Genomic DNA, 18353 nt, shown 5'->3' with positions numbered 1-18353 from the left:
ATGCAGCGGCTGTTGCCTGGCAGCGCTCTACGCATCTTTAGAAAGGCGTGGCGTAAAGGCAATTTCGAGGCATCAGGGACGTTTAATAATAGTTACTACGGACCTGGTTCAGCCACGGTGCTTTCACCGAGAGATGCCGCGTCCACCGACAGTTTCGACAGTTCAGGCGGAGGTGACAGCACAAGCAGAGTGAGAGCAGTAAGTACTCGGTAGCCCCTGTCAAATTAAACCACAGGACAGAATTCTGGGGGGCGCCCCTGGCAATGTCGTGTGTTTATTGGCTGGTAGATTGCGAGGCCTTCCGCTTGGACTCCCAATGTACTTGCTTTCCTTCCTAGCCAGCTAAGGTCCACAGGTCACGGACCCGGTGCACCGCAAAGCAAAGAGGATTCATTAAATGAGCCTGGACAACCATTTTACTGGTTGGGCCTGGTTGCGCCGCTGCGGGCGGCTGGACTTGGCAGCTTCCCACACAGCTTCACATGGGGGCTCTCCAGCGGCGCGTGAGGTCTGCAGCTTGCTGGAACACGCCTGGGAAGGGGTATACTGAGCTCCCTAGACCCCTGCCCGGCTGGTGTCCACTCCAAAACGACTCCTAGTCGCTCCTTCTTTCTCCCTCTTTCCACCTCCCATCGTGACCTTCACTCCCTCCGGTCTCTCACGTCGCGGGTGCCGTTTGCTGTCGTTTTCTCGCCCTGTCACTCCTTTTGTCGTTACACTAAGGGTTATCTGCCAGCCAGAACCTGCCGCTCCTTTTTTACTGCACCGCCCTTGGTATCAAGACGGTCAGCTCAGTCACTCATTTGATTGCTCCTGCATTCCTCGCATACCGACGACATAATACTGCGATTAACTGGTAGACTGTCCGTTCTTTAATAGGCTACCTAACGGTTCTGCAACCAACCCATTCTATCTACGAAAACGACCTTCCGGACGACCGTTGTGTGCATCCCCTTGAAACGGCGAACTCAACACGATTCGTATCGCTCAGTCAACTCAAGTCTCTCATAGTAGAGCTTCAAGCCAAAGGCCGCTTACGCACACTCGGGCATGAACTGTATACGACTTCCGATCGAAACCGAATCGTCCCGACTGCATTGGCATTGAATCAGCGCGTGGAACACGGACTGGAAGATCACGACTGCTCTCGAACACTTGCACCATCTTCGCCATGGTGCCGACAGACGAGTACGGTACGACTGGGTATCGGATGGCGTCTCGCATCAACTTGCGTAGAAGCGAGGCGCGTCTGATGGCCCGGGACGATGATGACGAGGCCAAGCCGTTCACCGTCAGCAGCATGAAAGTACCTATTATTATTGCGGTAGTGTATGTGAAGCTGGCTGTGTCAACCATGGGATTGTAGCTGACCATTGCAGTGTTCCCATCGTGATTGGCATCTGCATTTTCTTCTACCTACACCGGAAGAACGTCAAGAGACAAAGGGCGGAAGACGCAAATGACCCTACCAGAGGTCTCGACTTTGGCCTAGACGGCGAACCTACTCCTCTTGGGGGGAAGAAAAAGAAGCCTCGCCGGAGTATCCTCCTTGGTGGAGGAGCAGAGAAATCGATGCACAAGACAAACCAACTTTCCATGGATATGAACCTCGACTCACCTTACCTCCTTCCGCCTCAACAGCATGGTTCCCAGGACTCAGTTCACACCTTGACACGGAACTACCCGATCGAATATGATCCCTACCGAATGGTCAACAGCGAGTGCGGCGGCAGTATCAGGTCTTTCAATAAAGAAGGATCCATTCATGGGAGTAAGCGTGCCTCTGTCATCACTGGCCGGTCGGTCAAAGGAGCCACTCGGCAAGGGTCGTTTCCCCGAACTCCATTGTCGCCTGAAGGCGCTTCTGTGGAGAGGGATCCATTCGCAACACCCCCAGCAGCTCCTGAACCTACGCATCAAGCGCGTGCCACACCGCAGCTTCAAGATCCCATTGTGCCCGTCAAGCCAGTTGTGCCCGAAATTGGAACGATTCCCTACCTTGATGAGAAGGAACAGGGAGAATCGCATCGCATCCCCAGCATCCAAATGCCTCCGTCAACTGTTGCGAGGAGTCCCGAGGATCGTATCGCTAGCCCGCCACACAACTCCCTGCAATTCGATCTAGCTGGTCCTGCCCAGCCCGCTGCCATTGGCGCTTCGCATACCGGGGACGGCTCTGTGACTGCAAACCCCGGGCTGGGTCTTGACCTGGACCTACCGCAGCCATTGTCACCCATCAAAAATGAGCTGCATATGTCCGGCGTTGATGGCGGCGCAGCCCCCGGGCAGGCGATGACGCGCGATAGCACAATGTCAAAGAGTGACTATGGAGATCACAACCAGCCCAACATACAGAACGGCGAATACTATGATGACTACGAGGACTTTGGTCGTGGCCGCGCACGCGTCTCTCGCATGGACCTCGAGGATCAGCAGCAACAGCCCGGCCTCGGTGTTCCCCAGCAAGATAGCAAACGCCTGTCCGTTGGGTTCCGACCTCTACCACCCGATGACGCGCTGGAGTCCGAGGACCCTGAGTACAGAGCGAACCGTATTCGTTCATTCTACAGGGAATACTTTGACGACTCTGCTCCTGCGCCCCCTATGCCCAACGTCCCTGCCGAGTATAATGGAGGAGCTGGAGCTGTAGCTGGAGCAGGAGCAGGAGGAGCTCAGTACTATGAGGACTATGACGACCGATACATGGGTGAGGCTGCCTACTACGACCCCGACAGCAATGCCTTTGTGATGCCGTACGCGCAACCCGTGCAACGTCGCGCCATGACGCCGCCCCCAAGCAACCGACGCGGTCCCCCTGGACCTGGACCCCGTGGCCCGCCCGGCCCTGGACGGCATGGTCCCCGACCTCATGGACCTCACGGGTCTGTTGGTGGCATGAGTATGCAAGGTGGTCGTCCGCGGGCAGGCTCTGCTGCTTGGGGCTCTCGCGCTCCATCCTCGCTTGGTCCGCGCCCTGACTCCTCTGCCTCCGCCCGTGGTGGCCGGCCGCCGAAGAAGAACCTGCCGCCTCCATCGGCGCTGAGCACCCTTCCGACCCCGTCGAAATTGAGGGATGACAACTTTGCCATCTTCAACGCCGCTGATTTCGCCCCTCCAGAGTCATTCCAGTCGAGAGCGCGTGGCCGATCCCAGAGCCCGCTAGGCGAGAGGAGAGAGTACTCGCCAAACGTCGCTGCGGCCTCCCCGCTAGTGAGCTCGTACGACGAGCTTGCGGCCATGCCCAGCCCGCACATGCTCCGAAAGTCGACGACGTTCACCAGTCTGGACTTTTTGCCACCCAAGAAGTTCAAGGACAACGACAACCAGAGTGACGCGGGCAGCATCAGGAGCAACCGCAGTGGCATGTCCTCGACGGCCATGTCCGCTATCCGATCTGGCGCTGGTCGTGTGAGCCGACTGCCGGGTGACACGGTGTTCACACAACAAGCACTGGCAGGAGAGCTCAAGCCCCAATGGGGCATGCGCCCGTGATGAGCTCCCAGTCGTCCACAACAACCGACTGTCTTTTTAGCAAAGCATTTGTCTGGCATAGCATGGGGTCTTTGACCGGGAGGCATCTCGTACAGCGGGTCGCCCGGTTCTGTTTTCACTTCAGGAGTAACCACGGTCATGATATTTTGACAAGAACTTTTTATGTTTGTTTTAGAGGGAGTGGAGAATATTTTGCATATAGAACGGCCCGACCTTGGATGGACTCCTGCTACGGAAGAGGGATCTAACAGAGACAAGTCAAGTTGTCTGACAGCAGCGGTTGCTACGATCGCCTAATATGCAGACATACGATACATAGTCGTGGATTGAATTGTGTCCGGAGGTAATCCGACAGACACTTGCTTTACTCGTACTCGTGAGCACAAGTCCTGAGTGGGAACTGGTGACTTCGGAATCTCGCCGGAACCTGGCGCCTGCGCGAAAGTGCCAGTGCCAGTGCCAGTGCCAGCGCCAGTGCAGAATGTGGGCCCCACTGTTGAGGGCGGCCGGAGCCCCGTGTGGCGCGGTGATCCATCGTTGACTTTTGAGTTGCTAAGCTTTGCGTGCACAGCCCCCGAGCGAGCGTCCGATCTGCTGCAACAAGATTTCGGCCTGTTGCTAATCTTGGAAGGCTGGGTGGGACTCTGGGAGGTAATGGTGCTCACGACGCAGTCACGCAACTTGGAATATTCGCTTATGTTTCGGAGCTGCCTGTCGACGAGAGACATTTGTGTAAGATGGACAGCAGCCAATTGATCCAAACGCGACGTGGTATGATGGGAAGAGGAAAATCAAGGCACGGAGGTCATCATACGCAAGTACGTATCCGTACTCCGCGCCTAATCATCCATTGCAGCCCTACCGCTGCAGTGTCAGGGAAGAGACATGCAGGCCAATGGACTCGGACTCACTCGAGGCACCTTTGCGTGTCTGCGTCGCGACGGCCCTTTGCATGCAGGCCGTTTGAGTCCTAGCGTCGAGCCGTCTTCTATTGCCATGAGCCGCCAAACCGCTTCGATGTCGCCGCCTCGTGATACTGTTGATGGCGGAATGGCAATCGACATCATAATCAGTGGGAGCAGTGACGAAGACTCAATAGGTCTGGAGCCTCACTAATAATAGCGGCCCACTGGCTGGCTGAAGGTTCAACTGAAAGCGAAGCAAGTTGAGGCCCCAGTGGAAGCGGCTCCCCATGATCCCGGACAGCCAAAAGGCCTGGCGCCAGACCAAATCTGGGCTGGCCTGCTCCACAGCCTGGCCCTGTTCACCGGCACTGACAGATTGGACTCATGTCGCTCAGCCCAGTCGCTCGCAGTCGCTCGCAGTCGCTCGCAGTCGCTGTTCCTCAATCCACGTCTGTGACAACCTCAAATCCAATCTCGCCAACGTACGACGCGCTCGAACACCTCGACACCCCCCCACAGAACGACTGGTACACACAAATTGACCACGTAGGTTGGCATCGCTGCCGTTTCCTGTCCGCCTCTACCCGCCCCATCGCTGTGAACTCAATTCGCACGCGGCGTCCTTTCCCAAGCCCCAAGCGTCCATCCATCCTTCGAGGCCTTCCGACAAATTCCCATCCTCAGGGGTCACCAGCACAACTCGCCGGCGATTTTATATCGGACATCCACATCTCTGCCTTCATTCTTTGTCCCACCAACGCTTTCTCGCCCACGCAAGACAGACGATCGGCGCGCCAGCTGCTGACATTGCACGCTCAGTCTTCAATCTCCGTCTACGTACTGATCATTGATCGCGTACTGCGACTCATCTTGTCGCCATGTCGACCTCGTCGGTCAACAATCCCGCGCCGCCGCAGACTTCCAACGAGCCAAGCGAGGAGCCTCAACCAGAAACCTCGCAAACGAATGGCAGCCAAGACGGTGGCGATGATGCCCCGACGACGGTATCGGAGCCCCCGCCCGTGGAGACAACAACAGAGCAACCACCGCCAGACCCAAGCACGGCTGTGAGCGAACCACCGCCGCCAGAAACGACGACCGCGGTGGATGAGCCTAGCACCACCACGACTGTCGCGGAGCCCACCACCACTACCACAGAACAACAGCCCACGACGACGACGGAGGAGGAGGCCCCTCCAATCACCACAACCACCACAGAAGAGGACATACCGACCACCAGCGAGCAGCCTGAGCCTACTGTAACGGAGGGGACGACCACCGAAGTGGTCGTGACCACAAACGAGGTGGGCAGCACCGCAACAAGCATCGTCACCAGGACGAGGACTCGCGAGGCCCCTGTAGATGACACGACGACGACCACTGTACCTACCACCAACCCCACGCCCATCAATCCCGGCAGCGGCAGCGGCTCGGGGGGCCTCGACTCGGGCGCCAGAATTGCCATTGGCGTCGTCGTCCCCATCGCCTCCATCGCCATCCTCGCCCTAGTCGCTCTCTTCTTCTGGAAGAAGCGCAAGGCGAGGCGCGCGGCCGCAGAGGAGCGCAGGAAGGAGGTCGAGGACTACTCATACAACCCCAATGCCGACCCTACCATCCCCAACGTCGGCGGCCTGGGCGGCATGGGTGGCGCCGCTGACGGAGGTCACGAGATGAGGGAGGATTCGTCAGGGTATCGCGGCTGGGGGACCACCGTGGCCGGATCATCAACGGGTCGCAAGGCTTCCACGACCATGTCGGGCGGTGGCCTCGCCTACTCCGACCCCGCGTCACCCACGCAGCAGCACGCCTCGCTCGCGCGGGGCGACGAGGTCTACTCCCCCGAGGGCGAGATCCTCGGCGCCATGGGTCCCGCGGCCGCCAACAACCGCGGAAACGGCGTCAACCGGGGGCCATCCAACGCCTCGTCCTCGTACAGCGCCGCCAACCGGTCCGACAACTCGGACGGCAACTTGTCCTACGGACACGGACCAGGGCACTACGACCAGGGGGCACACAACCCGTACGAACTACCTGGTGGAGGCGCCCCCAATGAGCTGTCCGCCGCGCCTGTTATTAAGGATAATCCGGCCCGGCGGAACACGCGCATTGAGAACCCATCACACTTTCCGCAACAGAGTGCTGGTATCTCGCAGAATTTTTGATTGAGCAGAAGAGTGGATTTTTGATCAAATTGCCGCGCATAACCAAGGAGTGGCGTCAAGGGGTTCGGATCTGCTCTTTGCTTGCTTCGCATTGTTCTTGAATTTCGACACGACTGCTCTTTTTTCCAAAGACAAAACAATTTCATTGCTATCTCTTCGCCTTCTCACCCATTGGCCTCTATATACATATACAATATCAATATCACCCTCGCCACGGGGATGAGAAAGGATGAATCTTGAAATACGAGGGAGGATTCGGGGGGAAAGGCACAACAACATACACTGGCTTTGGTCTGGCCACGCTGATATTTTCTTACTTGTCTAGAAATGTGAGGGACGGCATAGCGTTGTCTTCTGGTATTGAATTCAAATATGTAGACTGCTCGTTGTCGCTTCTGCTCCCCAATGTAAAGTGAAAGCGGCTCATGGATCGATGCTACACATCGCCATCAACAATAATGAAAGACGCAATTGACCAACAGAGTACCCCAATTACACTAGCAGCGTCCCGTTGTTGACCAGCCTGGCCGGACATACGTCGTCTGCGCAAAGAATAAACCGCCAGTAATTCCACTTTACGGCGCCTTGTGACACCACGCTCGAAAAACAAATTGACATGTCAAGAAAAAAGATGGGCCCACAACGAATGACAAGGGCTTCCATCATAGGTGAGCCAAGCGCTCCCGTCGAGGCGACTGTCCTTATGCCCTGATAGACAGTCTGGCTTGCTCCTTAGCACGCCTCTTCTCAGCCCATTCACGACTTGCTGCCCTCGAACGCTCCGCAGCCTGTGCCCGAGCGAGTTTTGTCGCCACTTCTCGCTCGTGCTTCTCCCGCTCGCGTTCGTGACGATAGCTGTTGTCTCGAATCCAGATCTCTCGCGCACGAGCGCGTTGAAAGGCGGCATCTTCCTGTGAGACTGAGCTGCGTTTGTCGCTGACGTTAGTCGCAACCGACGTGCCCCGGCTTGTAGCATCAGCGGCAGCGGCAATGGCATCAGACGTACGCCCGCGATAGCCAGGTGTAGTTGTTGCGAAGGTAGTTGCTGACATGCGGCTTAAGGAGACGGACGTCGATAAGCGCTTACCGTGAACGTCCTTCGAGTTCGCATCTGGAGATGGTCTGCTCTCGCGCGCGCGGCTCGCAATGGTAGTATTACGAGGAAGAGTGGTCGATGCCATGCTAAGCCTGACGGGGCGGGCCTTGAACTCGCGTCTTTTCCGTTCCTCTTCCTCTTCGGCGCGAAATCTAGCCTCCCGCTCCTCCCGCTTTCGACGAGAGATGGCTTCTCCTGGAAGCTCAAAGGTGGGCTTGGGAAGCATGCGATTGAGGCGAGGCTTGGGTGGAGTAGCGGCGGCCTTCTCCGCCTCGGCCTGTCGAGCCTTGCGTGCTTCGCGTGCCTCGCGCTGCTCCCGCAAGCGGCGTGAAACAGCCTCGCCTGGCAGCTCAAAATTCGGGACCGTGGCTGGCTTTGAAGGCCTCCCTGTCGCAACTTTCGGCTCACGTAGCCGTGTGAGCGTAGACTTTGACCGTGTAAGCGTGTTTGCACTCGACCCTTTGTGCTGGGCTTCCGTGGAGGTTTCTTGATTTCGCATCGTGAGTGAATTGACTCGTCGAGGTGATGTTCGAGTCTTCTCGCTAGGCTTGACTCGCATCGTGGCAGCCTGACCCGGTGCGATGCTCACACGCTTACTCGCAGCAGGTTCCGCAAGCCTATTCCGGCTTGCTGTATCCTGCTGGTCACCACTCTGATGGCGGGGGCTGGTAGCAAGTCGCATGGCCTCAAGCTGTTCTTCGAGTTGATCAATCTCTTCCAACGAGTCTTCAATGCGTTGGCTGCTCGCCCCACAGTCTGCTGCTAAGGTCATCATGCTGCCCGCTACGCTTTCATCAGGGCACAGTGTCGATGATTCTCCCTCGGTGACTTCCACAATCTTGGGTACGGTGAACATGTCCCTCAATGCAGCTGGCCGGGCAGGCTGCTGCCGGTCCAGGACTGAAAGCACCTGATCTTCCATGCTGAGCTCTTCATTGACATGAGCAAGCTTTTGAGCTTCGTTCAATGGCGCTGCCACAAAGTAGAAGCTGTCTGTCTTTCGACCCACAAAGTTGCACCCATACGCCGTTTGTTCGCTGGCGGGAGTGACGATTACCCAATCGAACCTATCTCCGTGCTGTAATCGGTTCACTTGGCGCTCGATCAATAAACCAGCTGCTGTATCGATGCCAATGTAGCTTCCAATGTCGGTCACTATTTAGAAAAGTTTAGCAGAGTCTGTGAAGGTTCAATGATTACCCACCTGTGGCATTCGTGCAGCTGGTCGACTCGCGCTTGTGGGTTAAGTGAGAGTACTCGGAGGAGGTCTGTTCGTCGTTCCACCTGACGTGATTCCTGTGTTCGTCGTAGCCAAGCAGAAGCTCCAATGCATCGGTGTCGTTGGAGGATCGCTCTCGAGCTAGGCGAGGAGGCTTGCGCTTCAGAAGTTCGTTGGCGCGTCCAGTCGCAATACTCTGGCGACTGTTTGGCTGGGTTTGTAGAGATGCTTGCTCAGCGGTAGGCTCGTGGTTTCTCTTCCCGTCACTCAACGCGGCAGCGTGGCTGTCATCGAGGTATTGACCCTCATCGTCGGGGACCCGAAAGGTGCCGCCGTGTGAGAAGTGGGTGCTCCTGTTGGTGATTGAGCTCTCCATCATTTCAGTGAGACCCCGGGAGCTGGGCTGAGCAAATGAAGCCAATTTCGGGACGTGACAGGGGTGTCGAGCAACAGGCGCGAAGGTTCCCGAGTCCACAGGACCGATACCTGGACTATGGACGCGTTGTGCAGATGGTGTGGAAGGCACCCTGTGAAATGTTGCTGAAAGTGATCAATGTTTAGTGAAGATGATGGGATATCTCACAAGTAAAGCAGAGAGATGAGGTGGTGGACTCGTGTGTTTATATTGTGATTGCTCTGTTTGGGTTTTCCTCACTTGGTCCTGCCTCCGTTGTGCGACCTCATCTCTCGCCCAGCTCGCTCAATGCAGCTGCACGAAGGTGCGTAAGTACCTAAGGGAACAACTAGCATCCTGCGCTCTGCACAGACTGTACAGGGCTACAGGCAGAGTCGACTGGTGCAATCGCGTGGACAGGAGTCAAGCGCGTCGCGTAAGCTGACTAAGCATTCAATTGACCATGAGTTCAATGAACATTGTCAGAAAACACTGTTCTGACGCAGTCAACGAGTCTATCGTGAACCTGTGTGTGTTACTTTGGTGTGCGTTTCAACAATGTTAGGGACGATACGTACTGCTTGATGCTTGGTCTGTGTGCGTGGCTTGTTCTTTCGAGCGTGCGGACCGTTCAGCTTCGAAGCTTCGTTGTCGCATGGGAGAGTCTCCAGCGTCGGGCATGCGCTACCTGCTCATAGTCGAGTCTCCTTCCGCAGCTTCAGCTTCTAATGCTTCGGCCTGCGCCTGCACTACCGGAGCATGTTCGGTTGGGATGCGCACGAGTGTCTGAGGTAGTGCTACCGTGGCATCATCAGTGGTCTCGCCCGATGGCACTTCCGTCTGTCCAGGCATCTTGGTGGCTTTGGCTAAGTAGACTCTATCAGTTTCTGAGTTGCTAGAAAGTTTGAACGTCATTACATGATGCCATGTTGATTGCGCGAAGCACATTGTGCCAGTTACCCATGACGGTGGCAATAGCTGTGTCCGTTAGTGCCTGCTCATTACTAGACGTGGCGCACTGACCTTCTGTGCCATCTGAAAGAGTCGAAAGCTTCTGCTCCAAGTTCTCCATTTGTGTCGCGACTGCTCCGCTGAGTTCCTGGAGTTCCTTCAGGTGCGCGAGCTCAGCTTTCTTCTCCTCAATACGGGCGAGCAGTGCGGGTGATTGAGCTGACGAGCCAGCAGCGCTGGGCGCTCGCATGTGAGAAGACAGCGAGCGTGCCGGGTACGACATTTTGCTTGTCAGCTGTAGTTTGGTTGTACACCATGTTTCACACTCTGAATGTTGAGCTTCAATGCCGGTGGATGCCAGCTGAGAAGCCTGTGGTGGGGTAACACTCGGTGAGCGAGGAGGGGCGTTGCCTGGCCGACGCTCTTGGTGGTTGAGCAGAAATTACGCTAACCGCATCCAGCACCGGTAAATATCTCGCGACATCATACTTTACCTTACCGTACGCCATTGCAACTTCATGTCTGACTGTCTAACTGTAGCATACGACATCACCGACCTTCCTCCTCGCGATTTGCAGCCTCAATCTCGACCCAGTGCTGGCTGACGCGCCGGTTGTGATTGTTCAACCCATCCGCCTGCCTCGAGAATTCTTTCCGTCGACCGACTATGCGCCATGGCCCGTCTCAATGAAGTCGGACCGATGTCCGCAGAGGCTGTTGAGATCCGTAGGTCCATAGCAGCAACCGACGAGGAACCGTGCCAGCTGACTCTTTTTTTAGTTCGAAGGAAAATGATGCGCCAGAACCGCGACTTGGCCCGGTCAAATAATGTCAGAGCGCAACGAGTGCGAGAGCTAGAGATGGAGAACGCGGAGCTTCTACAGAGCAACGACGACCTGCGGCAACGAATCCGAGAACTAGAGCGACAGGCAGAGGACTCCGAAGCGCGACGAGTCACAGATCACACTATGGGGATCAAGGCGAAACTCGAAGCACAGCTCGCCGATCTTGGGAACATGATTTCAGAACTGGGCTCTGACCCGCCACGGAAAAAGCGCTCCCCTGGAGCGACGCTTGCTGTCGGCCGACGAACAAGTTTCAGCTACACTAGGCCAAGTCCTTCGCAACGTCGACTTAGAGAAGTCGCACGCGACGTTGAGGAACTGGGTCACATATCTGAACACAAAATGTCGGGTCGTAGGTCTATGAAGTAGGCATTCATCCGACTGACCATGCTGGAATTTGCTAATCATTCACTAGCCCGGAACAGATTATGGCTCTGAGGACGGAAGCAGACTGTTGCGATCCGTCAGAATCGCCGGAACTGGGCCCGCCACCAACATCTGACTTCATTAGAGCCGAGCCTTTCGGAGACGATATACCCCAGGACACACCGACGAAAGGAATGCCGAGTCCTAGAGGGATACTGCAGCCAATCGTTGCCCGGTCGCCGTCGCCATCGCCGCGGAAAAGGATGGACCCGTCCGCGTTTGAGTCAATCACATCTCCTCCCACGTCGGGGGTGAAACGGAAATTCGCTTCGCAGCTCGAACCCATCGACCTGAAGCCTAAGCCTGTGCCTCAAGCGCGAGAGGGCCAAGAAGAAGATTCTCTGTCCCAAAGCGTCGCCAGCAAGCAGTCCATCAAAGAAAGGACGCAAATTAGACCGTTGAAGGAACTCTCATCGACAGGGAAGGGACCACAACCAGTGTTGTCTTCAGGCAGGAGGCCTCTTGGAGTAAAGAGCACAAACGACGATGTGGCGTCACCCAAGAAGAGGTCGAGGACGACACCAGTCGACGACGTTTCGGCAGCCAAAGCGAACATCAACAAGGCGAGGAAAGGGCCCAGCCGCTCCAAGGCCCAGAAAATCCCACAAGCACCTCCTATTGCGGAAGTCAAAATTGAAGCGCAATCAGACGACGAAATTATCGACGACGAACTACCAAAGGCGGAAGTAGCTCCTCAGCCGATGGGGAAGCCTTGCGATCTAGGAGCTCCTCTCGTGGAGCCAGAGCTACTCGCACCCAATTCTCCGGACTCGGCGCCTGCCGTTGACACCACACGAGGTGATACGCCCCCGCCAGCTGATATCAATTCGCAAGGAGAAGCGTCGCGGCCAAGCAGACGCAGAGGAAGCGTTGTGAGCTACGCAGAGCCAAATCTAAGAGACAAGATGCGTCGTCCAGGAAAGCAACTCGTTGACGCGGTCACCTCGCGCCGGTCAAGCCAACAAGAAATCTTGATAACCCAGGAGCACGTGAAAGTCAAGCGCGAGTCAACGGAGGCTGGAGCACTTCCAGATAACTCCTCGATCAGTGCCAGGGACACGGGAGCACCTGCAAGCCCGACTGTACACGGGACCTCGCCAACAGCCGAACTCCCGAGCTCGGTTGCTACCGAAAGGCGCAAGCGTCCCTCAGCTTCCATGTTCAAGCTCGCACTCAATGACGAGGGTGATGAAGGAACCAAGGGAAGCAGCAATGATAGCAATCCTACATCCGATTCGGATGTGTACGACATGACAATGTCGCCCCAGCCAGCGAGAACCAAGCGGAAAGGGGCAAATCGGGGAACCAAGGGCACACGGCGCTTCTCGAGTGCGACAGGAAGTGACGATGAGGACATCGTATCTCATGAACGCAGCACATCGCGCCGCAGAAGCATGATGGTGTAAGGCTGTAGCGATGTTGGACTCGGCAGACCATGGTTGGAATGGTGGCGTTTTGGATTGGATAAATTGAGTTTCATATACCAAGCGGGCAAAGCACTGATAATTGAATTTGGTCCCATTGACATGGCACATGTTGTTTTCGGGTATCGACGTCTACTCTACCATGAAGACATTTTTATCATGATCCGCCAGAGGGCTCTACCGGCTTTGTGTATGTCACCTTTTCGACGGCCACATTCTCGTTCCCATTGTCGTCTTTACGTAGTTGGTAGACATAAAGAGTGAGGGAAATGCCTTGCACCTGCACAAATTAGCCTCGAACATCATGATTCCCGCCTTTGTTGACAAGACACTTACATCCATCAAACAGAAACTCGGCGTCGGCTCCTCCGCTTCCAGCCCCGCGCCCATATTCTCTGCGCCCGTTGCGCTCCCAGGATTGACAAAAAACTTGTCCATGTACTCAAAGGCATCGAAGCGATGCGTCCCGCCCCAGCAGAGCACGTCGACATCCAGTCTATTTGCTTCAGCCAGGAGCAAATCGGGCTCTGGGCTGACGAGTGTGAAGCCCTCGAGGAAGCCGATACGGAGTGAGCCCTGGGTGACGACCTGGGTGATGGGGAGGGAGGTGGCCTCGACGTCTAGACGGCCCTTGACGATTTTGAGATCGGGGGAGATGGACCGCAGGTAGTCGTAGGTTGTTTTGTCGGTGAGGTTGCCGAGGCAGAGAGTCTGCGAGATCTTTCCTGGCGAGAGGAGTTTTTTGAACTGTGCGTTCCGGTCAGTACAATGGGTCTGAAGGACAGTTGACAAGTGGGCGGTGGTCAATGGGTACAGTACCTTGGCTGGTATGTCGAGGGCTCGGTCTGGGATGTGCATGTCCCCGATGACGAGGATGAGAAAGGCCATTGCGCCTGGAGTAAGCACCCTGGCGAGGGTGGGAGAGGTCGTTGTCAAGAAATTAGACGCCTGTCGCGGTTAGGGCGTATGTAGTAGTTGGGGGTTGGAGCTCGCTCGGTGAGGTGCAGCTGGAGGGGCTGGCGTTACTGGAAGCGTGTCGCATCACGGGCGCAGTAGCGACATCGTCATAGCTTTTTGTACTACCCTGTATCGCATGGAGTGGCCATCGCCGCTCTTCCACCCATGGCCGGGCCTGTGGTTTTGGATGGATACTATAAACTGCTAGATAGTAAATAACCTCCAAGTGAAAATGGGTTACTTCTCACGGACAGAGGTCGATTTCTCAGATTGAGTTCAGCCTGCTATGCTACTTTTAAGGTACCTACCTAATTAGTACCGGGTATGAATGCGTGCACAATTGGTTGCCTAGATTGTACTTCCTACAACAAGACCCCATTCTTCTCTCCTCACTTACCCAGCCAATATCTTCAACCATCTCGCACACAATCATCATGACCACTGAAGGAGTCTGGATGTCGCCTTCGGGCAACAAAGTCTTCATTCCTCTTGAAAACAATCCAGAGGTGTTCACTGGCCTCGTCCATGACCTCGGCGTCTCCCCCGAGCTTGGCTTCTACGACGTTTATTCTCTTGACGAACCTGCGCTTCTCGCCATGGTCCCGCGGCCAGTTCACAGCCTCATTTTCATCACCCCTGCGCCCATGTACTCTGCCGTTCGCAAGGAAGATGGTCTTGTCTGGTGGGCAGCGGAGCGCGAAGCTCAGAGTGACTTCAAGTTGACATACGACAAGTCGGGCGAGGACGAGCCTGTGACATGGTTTCTGCAAACTATTGGAAACACATGCGGACTCATTGCGCTGCTGCATTCCGTAGCCAACGGAGAGGCCAAGAAGTACATCCAAGAAGGCTCGCTGCTCGACCGTCTCATCAAAGAGGGCAACCCCTTGAAACCGAAGGACCGTGCGGACGTACTCTACAATAGCGAGGAGCTGGAAAAGGTATTCATGAAGTCGGCCAAGAAGGGTGACACCAGTGCCCCTCAGGCGGATGAGGCTTGCGGGTACCACTTCCTGGCATTTACAAAGGGCAAAGACGGTCATTTATGGGAGTTGGAGGGCTGCTGTGATGGCCCCATTGATCGAGGTGCGCTGCCTGAGGACGCTGACCTGTTGAGCGACGAGGCTCTGGACAAGGGCGTCAGGAGGTTCTTGAAGCACGCGAACGGAAATCTCGAATTCAGTATTGTAGCACTGGCGACACGAGGAGAAGAGTGACGGTAGGGGTGTGACGACTGAATGTGGTACGAAAACAAACAAACATGCTGCTGATAAAAATATTCATTATGAATTATAGTGTCAACGATCGTCACGGAAGGTGACCGCCCGCCTCAGTCGATTACTGCTGACCCTCATAGACTCGTGGCACAGAGGATCCAAGATCAAACCTCTTGAATGCCTTGCTTCATGCAAGCACTCTAGCTATTTACTGGACAAGGCCAACGGTGAAGGCAATGAGAGGGGTGGCAACAGGGACCAGAACGCCGTCTTTGAGGCCACTGAGGAAGGTGTCCAGGATGTCGACAACGCTGGGGACGAGGTCAGAGGTGATGTCGACCAGGAGGCTGAGGAGGTCGGCCAGCAGGGCGAAAATCTCGTGGAGGAGGGTAACAATCTTGGTGCGGAGACCAAGGGCCTTGACCAGGTTGAGGACGGTAGCCACGATCTCCTCGACGAGAGTCTTGACGACCTCAATAAGATCATCGACCTCGACCTTGACAAGAGGGAAGGCAGCATCGTTGGTGACAACCTTGACAGTGTCGACGAGGACAACCTTGAGCTGGGAAACCTGCTCGTAGATGATTTTGCTGGCGTCGTTGACGTTGGTGGCATCGCTGTCGACCTTCTCGAGGGTGACGTTGATGACCTTGGTGTGCTCCTTGACCTTGACAACAGTCTGCTCGAGGACGGTGACGACGTTGAGCTGCTGGACGTCGCGGCTGGCAACCTTGTTGGCAACAGGCAGAGCCTTGACAATGTCGGCAGCAGGGAGGTGGGCAACAACTTCCTTGACAGGGAGCTGGGCGGCAATGGTCTTGGCAGGGACACGGGAAACGACACCGTTCAGGAGGTCAGCGACAGGGATACGGTCGAGGATGGCCTTGACGAGAGGGAGCTCGACGGGAAGGTCGACGGCGGCGCGCTTGTTGACGTTGACATCGGCCTTGGCGGCTACCTTGAGGTTCGCAACCACATCGTTGACGGGAAGGCGGGCGATGATGTCCTCAGCCGGAAGGCTGTCAATGATGTCCTGAGCGGGCAGGCGCTGGGCAATGCCCTCGACGGGAAGGATTTCGAGGACGCCGTCAAGCAGGTCGGTGACATCGAGCGAGTCGAGGATGCTGCCGACCAGAGGGACGCCTGAGACGGCGTTGCCGACGTAGTCACGCTTGACGGGGAGGATGTCAGCCACGCTGCCGACGCCCGAGTTGACGGTGTCGATGATGTTCTGCAGAGGCAACTGCTGGACAATCTCGCCAATAGGAAGCTGCTGGATAATGTCTTGGGCGGGCAGGCTGTCGACAAGTTGGTCAGCAGGCAGGCGGGCGAAGATGCCGTCGAGGAGGTCCGTGACGGGGACACGGTCGAGGATGTCACCGAGGATGGGGAGACCGCCGACAACGCCCTCGACGGTGTCGAGGACGCTGCCGAGCAGAGGGGCGGCAGAGGCCGCGGTAGCCAAGGTGGCAACCGAGATGATACCGGTGGCCTTCATGATGACGGTTTGGATTAAAGAGTGACTGTGGTGCCGAAGCAGAAAGAGTGACTATGGTCCCTTGGTGTGGTAGAGGGAATGAATGAACGAAGGCTGGTTGAATAGAAGAAGAGGAAGGATCATGGACAGATAGATCTCTTGGTAAGTTATATTCCCGAAGGGATGCTGATCAGGAGGAGCGGCTCCTCTCCTGGGATTCCGTGCAACCATGCGTCCATGACCTCACGATGGGCACGCACTGAGCGACAACAACTGACCTTATCCCGGATTGCGTGCGAGGCTGATGTTTGGTGCAGTTGGACATTGCATTGGACGATCCCAATCACGGATACCTACCGGCATGGGCTGCTCGTGGAGCGTTGTCCAAGCAAGCATACACAATACGTAGCTTTGTTTGGTGCCTGTCGACAATACTATGTCGATTGTCTGCATCTCGGGACACTATGATCTTGGCGGGGCATGAAACGATGGTTTCTGCTCACGTTGAGCCGCCAGTGTGCCCAGAAAGCCTTGAGCCTCCACGTTCGCGAACGAACTGCCGTGCTCGTGGCTCGCCCCATGTCTTTGGGTGACGAAAAGGGCGTTCTCCAGCGGCCCATGCGTCTTGAGATTGGACTATGGATACCCACGCATCCGGGGTATCTCTGTGTCCCATTGGCAGCTGTCGAATGCATCCACAATGCCCATGTACCTGTCGATCATTGCTTGAACGGGAAAGGCTGACAGCTGGCTCTTGCGCAAGTCCAACCAAGCTTAGGTACAAGAGGTGCCTAGGCTTTGATTTCACGCAGCCAGGCTAGTCTATCGTACGGAATCTATGGACTGGCTATCACCGCCGACGTCTCATCATCAAAAACCTGAATGACGAACCACCCCACTTGAGAGGCGCACCACCGACTCACGAATCTCGTGGCTTTCTTGACAGGAGACGAGTTCCATCTTCGCTTGCGCCACAACTGCCGCGACTACGGAGACTTTCTGGCCCAGTCGAAATTGTGAGACAAGGACATGCGCACGCGATACGCATCCCTGTTCAGTGCTGTGCGCCAATCCACGAGAAGAGAGCTCTTCGCCTTTTGTTCTGAGTTCTGACAAGTGACAGGTAGGTTAGTGGGCTCTGTAGGTCCACCTGTCGCGCGGAAAGCTCCTTATACTCCGGTATTAACGCCGGCCGGCCGGATGAGAGGAGGCAGTCCATGACTCCGTATCTCGCTCTTGAATTTCTACACAGGGGAGATTGATATCAATCACCAACAGGCAAGGACAGATCAACAACGCAATGTTCTTGATGAAATTAAGTTCTCGATGCTGAATCCCTGAGCTGATCCTTTCATTTCACCTGAGATGCTCTGTATCTTACACCAGCTCACCGTCCATTGCACACTGGAGGAGCGAGTCAAAGCCATCACATTTGAAGCACCAGGGCAAATAATTGCTTCTCTACGCCGCGACGGACGTGTTGAAATGCCGACTCTCCTAAGCACTGGTGCGGTACGGTTAAGAACATATGGTCTCGTGGTGGGTGGAAGATGATACCAACCTGAGAGGATGTCCTCTGTACGGGTACACCGCTACCTATCTACCCTACATCGCAGATTTACTACATTTTGGTCACGCAAAGCCGACGTCATGTCTCATTTCCAACAACAGACGTACTAACGACGCTTACCACATGGGACCTTACTGTATAAAGTACCAGGTCCAAATGAGCAAACGATTTGGGCACCAGCGGCGATCACAGCTTGGCGCAGCATGGGCTGATAATTA

At 55.8% G+C, this 18353-nt stretch overlaps 8 protein-coding genes across 8 annotated transcripts; 4 read left to right on the top strand and 4 right to left on the bottom strand.

Annotated features, from left to right (window-relative positions):
* Positions 1-1171: 1171 nt before the first annotated feature.
* On the top strand, positions 1172-3492 carry J7T54_007361 (uncharacterized protein; the record flags this gene model as incomplete). The annotated part of the gene is made up of 2 exons (XM_051507053.1): positions 1172-1329; positions 1380-3492. 2 exons carry the CDS (start codon positions 1172-1174, stop codon positions 3490-3492), a joined length of 2271 nt encoding a protein of 756 aa, XP_051361737.1.
* Positions 3493-5275: 1783 nt separating this feature from the next.
* J7T54_007360 (putative serine-rich protein-like protein) lies at positions 5276-6559 on the top strand (the record flags this gene model as incomplete). The annotated part of the gene is made up of 1 exon (XM_051507052.1): positions 5276-6559. One exon carries the CDS (start codon positions 5276-5278, stop codon positions 6557-6559), a length of 1284 nt encoding a protein of 427 aa, XP_051361736.1.
* Positions 6560-7260: 701 nt separating this feature from the next.
* On the bottom strand, positions 7261-9253 carry J7T54_007359 (carboxylesterase family protein; the record flags this gene model as incomplete). Its single annotated transcript, XM_051507051.1, has 2 exons — positions 7261-8810; positions 8860-9253. The coding sequence occupies 2 exons, from the start codon at positions 9251-9253 to the stop codon at positions 7261-7263; spliced, it is 1944 nt and encodes a 647-aa protein (XP_051361735.1).
* Positions 9254-9952: 699 nt separating this feature from the next.
* On the bottom strand, positions 9953-10502 carry J7T54_007358 (DASH complex subunit Dad2; the record flags this gene model as incomplete). The annotated part of the gene is made up of 2 exons (XM_051507050.1): positions 9953-10134; positions 10292-10502. The coding sequence occupies 2 exons, from the start codon at positions 10500-10502 to the stop codon at positions 9953-9955; spliced, it is 393 nt and encodes a 130-aa protein (XP_051361734.1).
* A 391-nt stretch (positions 10503-10893) lies between these two features.
* Positions 10894-12896, top strand: J7T54_007357 (Shugoshin-like protein; the record flags this gene model as incomplete). Its single annotated transcript, XM_051507049.1, has 3 exons — positions 10894-10945; positions 11000-11429; positions 11480-12896. 3 exons carry the CDS (start codon positions 10894-10896, stop codon positions 12894-12896), a joined length of 1899 nt encoding a protein of 632 aa, XP_051361733.1.
* A 175-nt stretch (positions 12897-13071) lies between these two features.
* J7T54_007356 (Vacuolar protein sorting-associated protein-like protein) lies at positions 13072-13802 on the bottom strand (the record flags this gene model as incomplete). Its single annotated transcript, XM_051507048.1, has 3 exons — positions 13072-13194; positions 13251-13661; positions 13734-13802. 3 exons carry the CDS (start codon positions 13800-13802, stop codon positions 13072-13074), a joined length of 603 nt encoding a protein of 200 aa, XP_051361732.1.
* A 503-nt stretch (positions 13803-14305) lies between these two features.
* On the top strand, positions 14306-15088 carry J7T54_007355 (Ubiquitin carboxyl-terminal hydrolase isozyme L3-like protein; the record flags this gene model as incomplete). Its single annotated transcript, XM_051507047.1, has 1 exon — positions 14306-15088. One exon carries the CDS (start codon positions 14306-14308, stop codon positions 15086-15088), a length of 783 nt encoding a protein of 260 aa, XP_051361731.1.
* A 208-nt stretch (positions 15089-15296) lies between these two features.
* Positions 15297-16586, bottom strand: J7T54_007354 (uncharacterized protein; the record flags this gene model as incomplete). The annotated part of the gene is made up of 1 exon (XM_051507046.1): positions 15297-16586. The coding sequence occupies one exon, from the start codon at positions 16584-16586 to the stop codon at positions 15297-15299; it is 1290 nt and encodes a 429-aa protein (XP_051361730.1).
* Positions 16587-18353: the final 1767 nt, after the last annotated feature.

The sequence above is a fragment of the Emericellopsis cladophorae genome (assembly GCF_022114955.1).
Source record: "Emericellopsis cladophorae strain MUM 19.33 chromosome Unknown NODE_27_length_275652_cov_118_915141, whole genome shotgun sequence".
NCBI lineage: Eukaryota > Fungi > Ascomycota > Sordariomycetes > Hypocreales > Bionectriaceae > Emericellopsis > Emericellopsis cladophorae.
The sequence above is the reverse complement of the archived record's forward strand: the minus strand, read 5'-3'. Positions and strand labels throughout refer to the sequence as shown.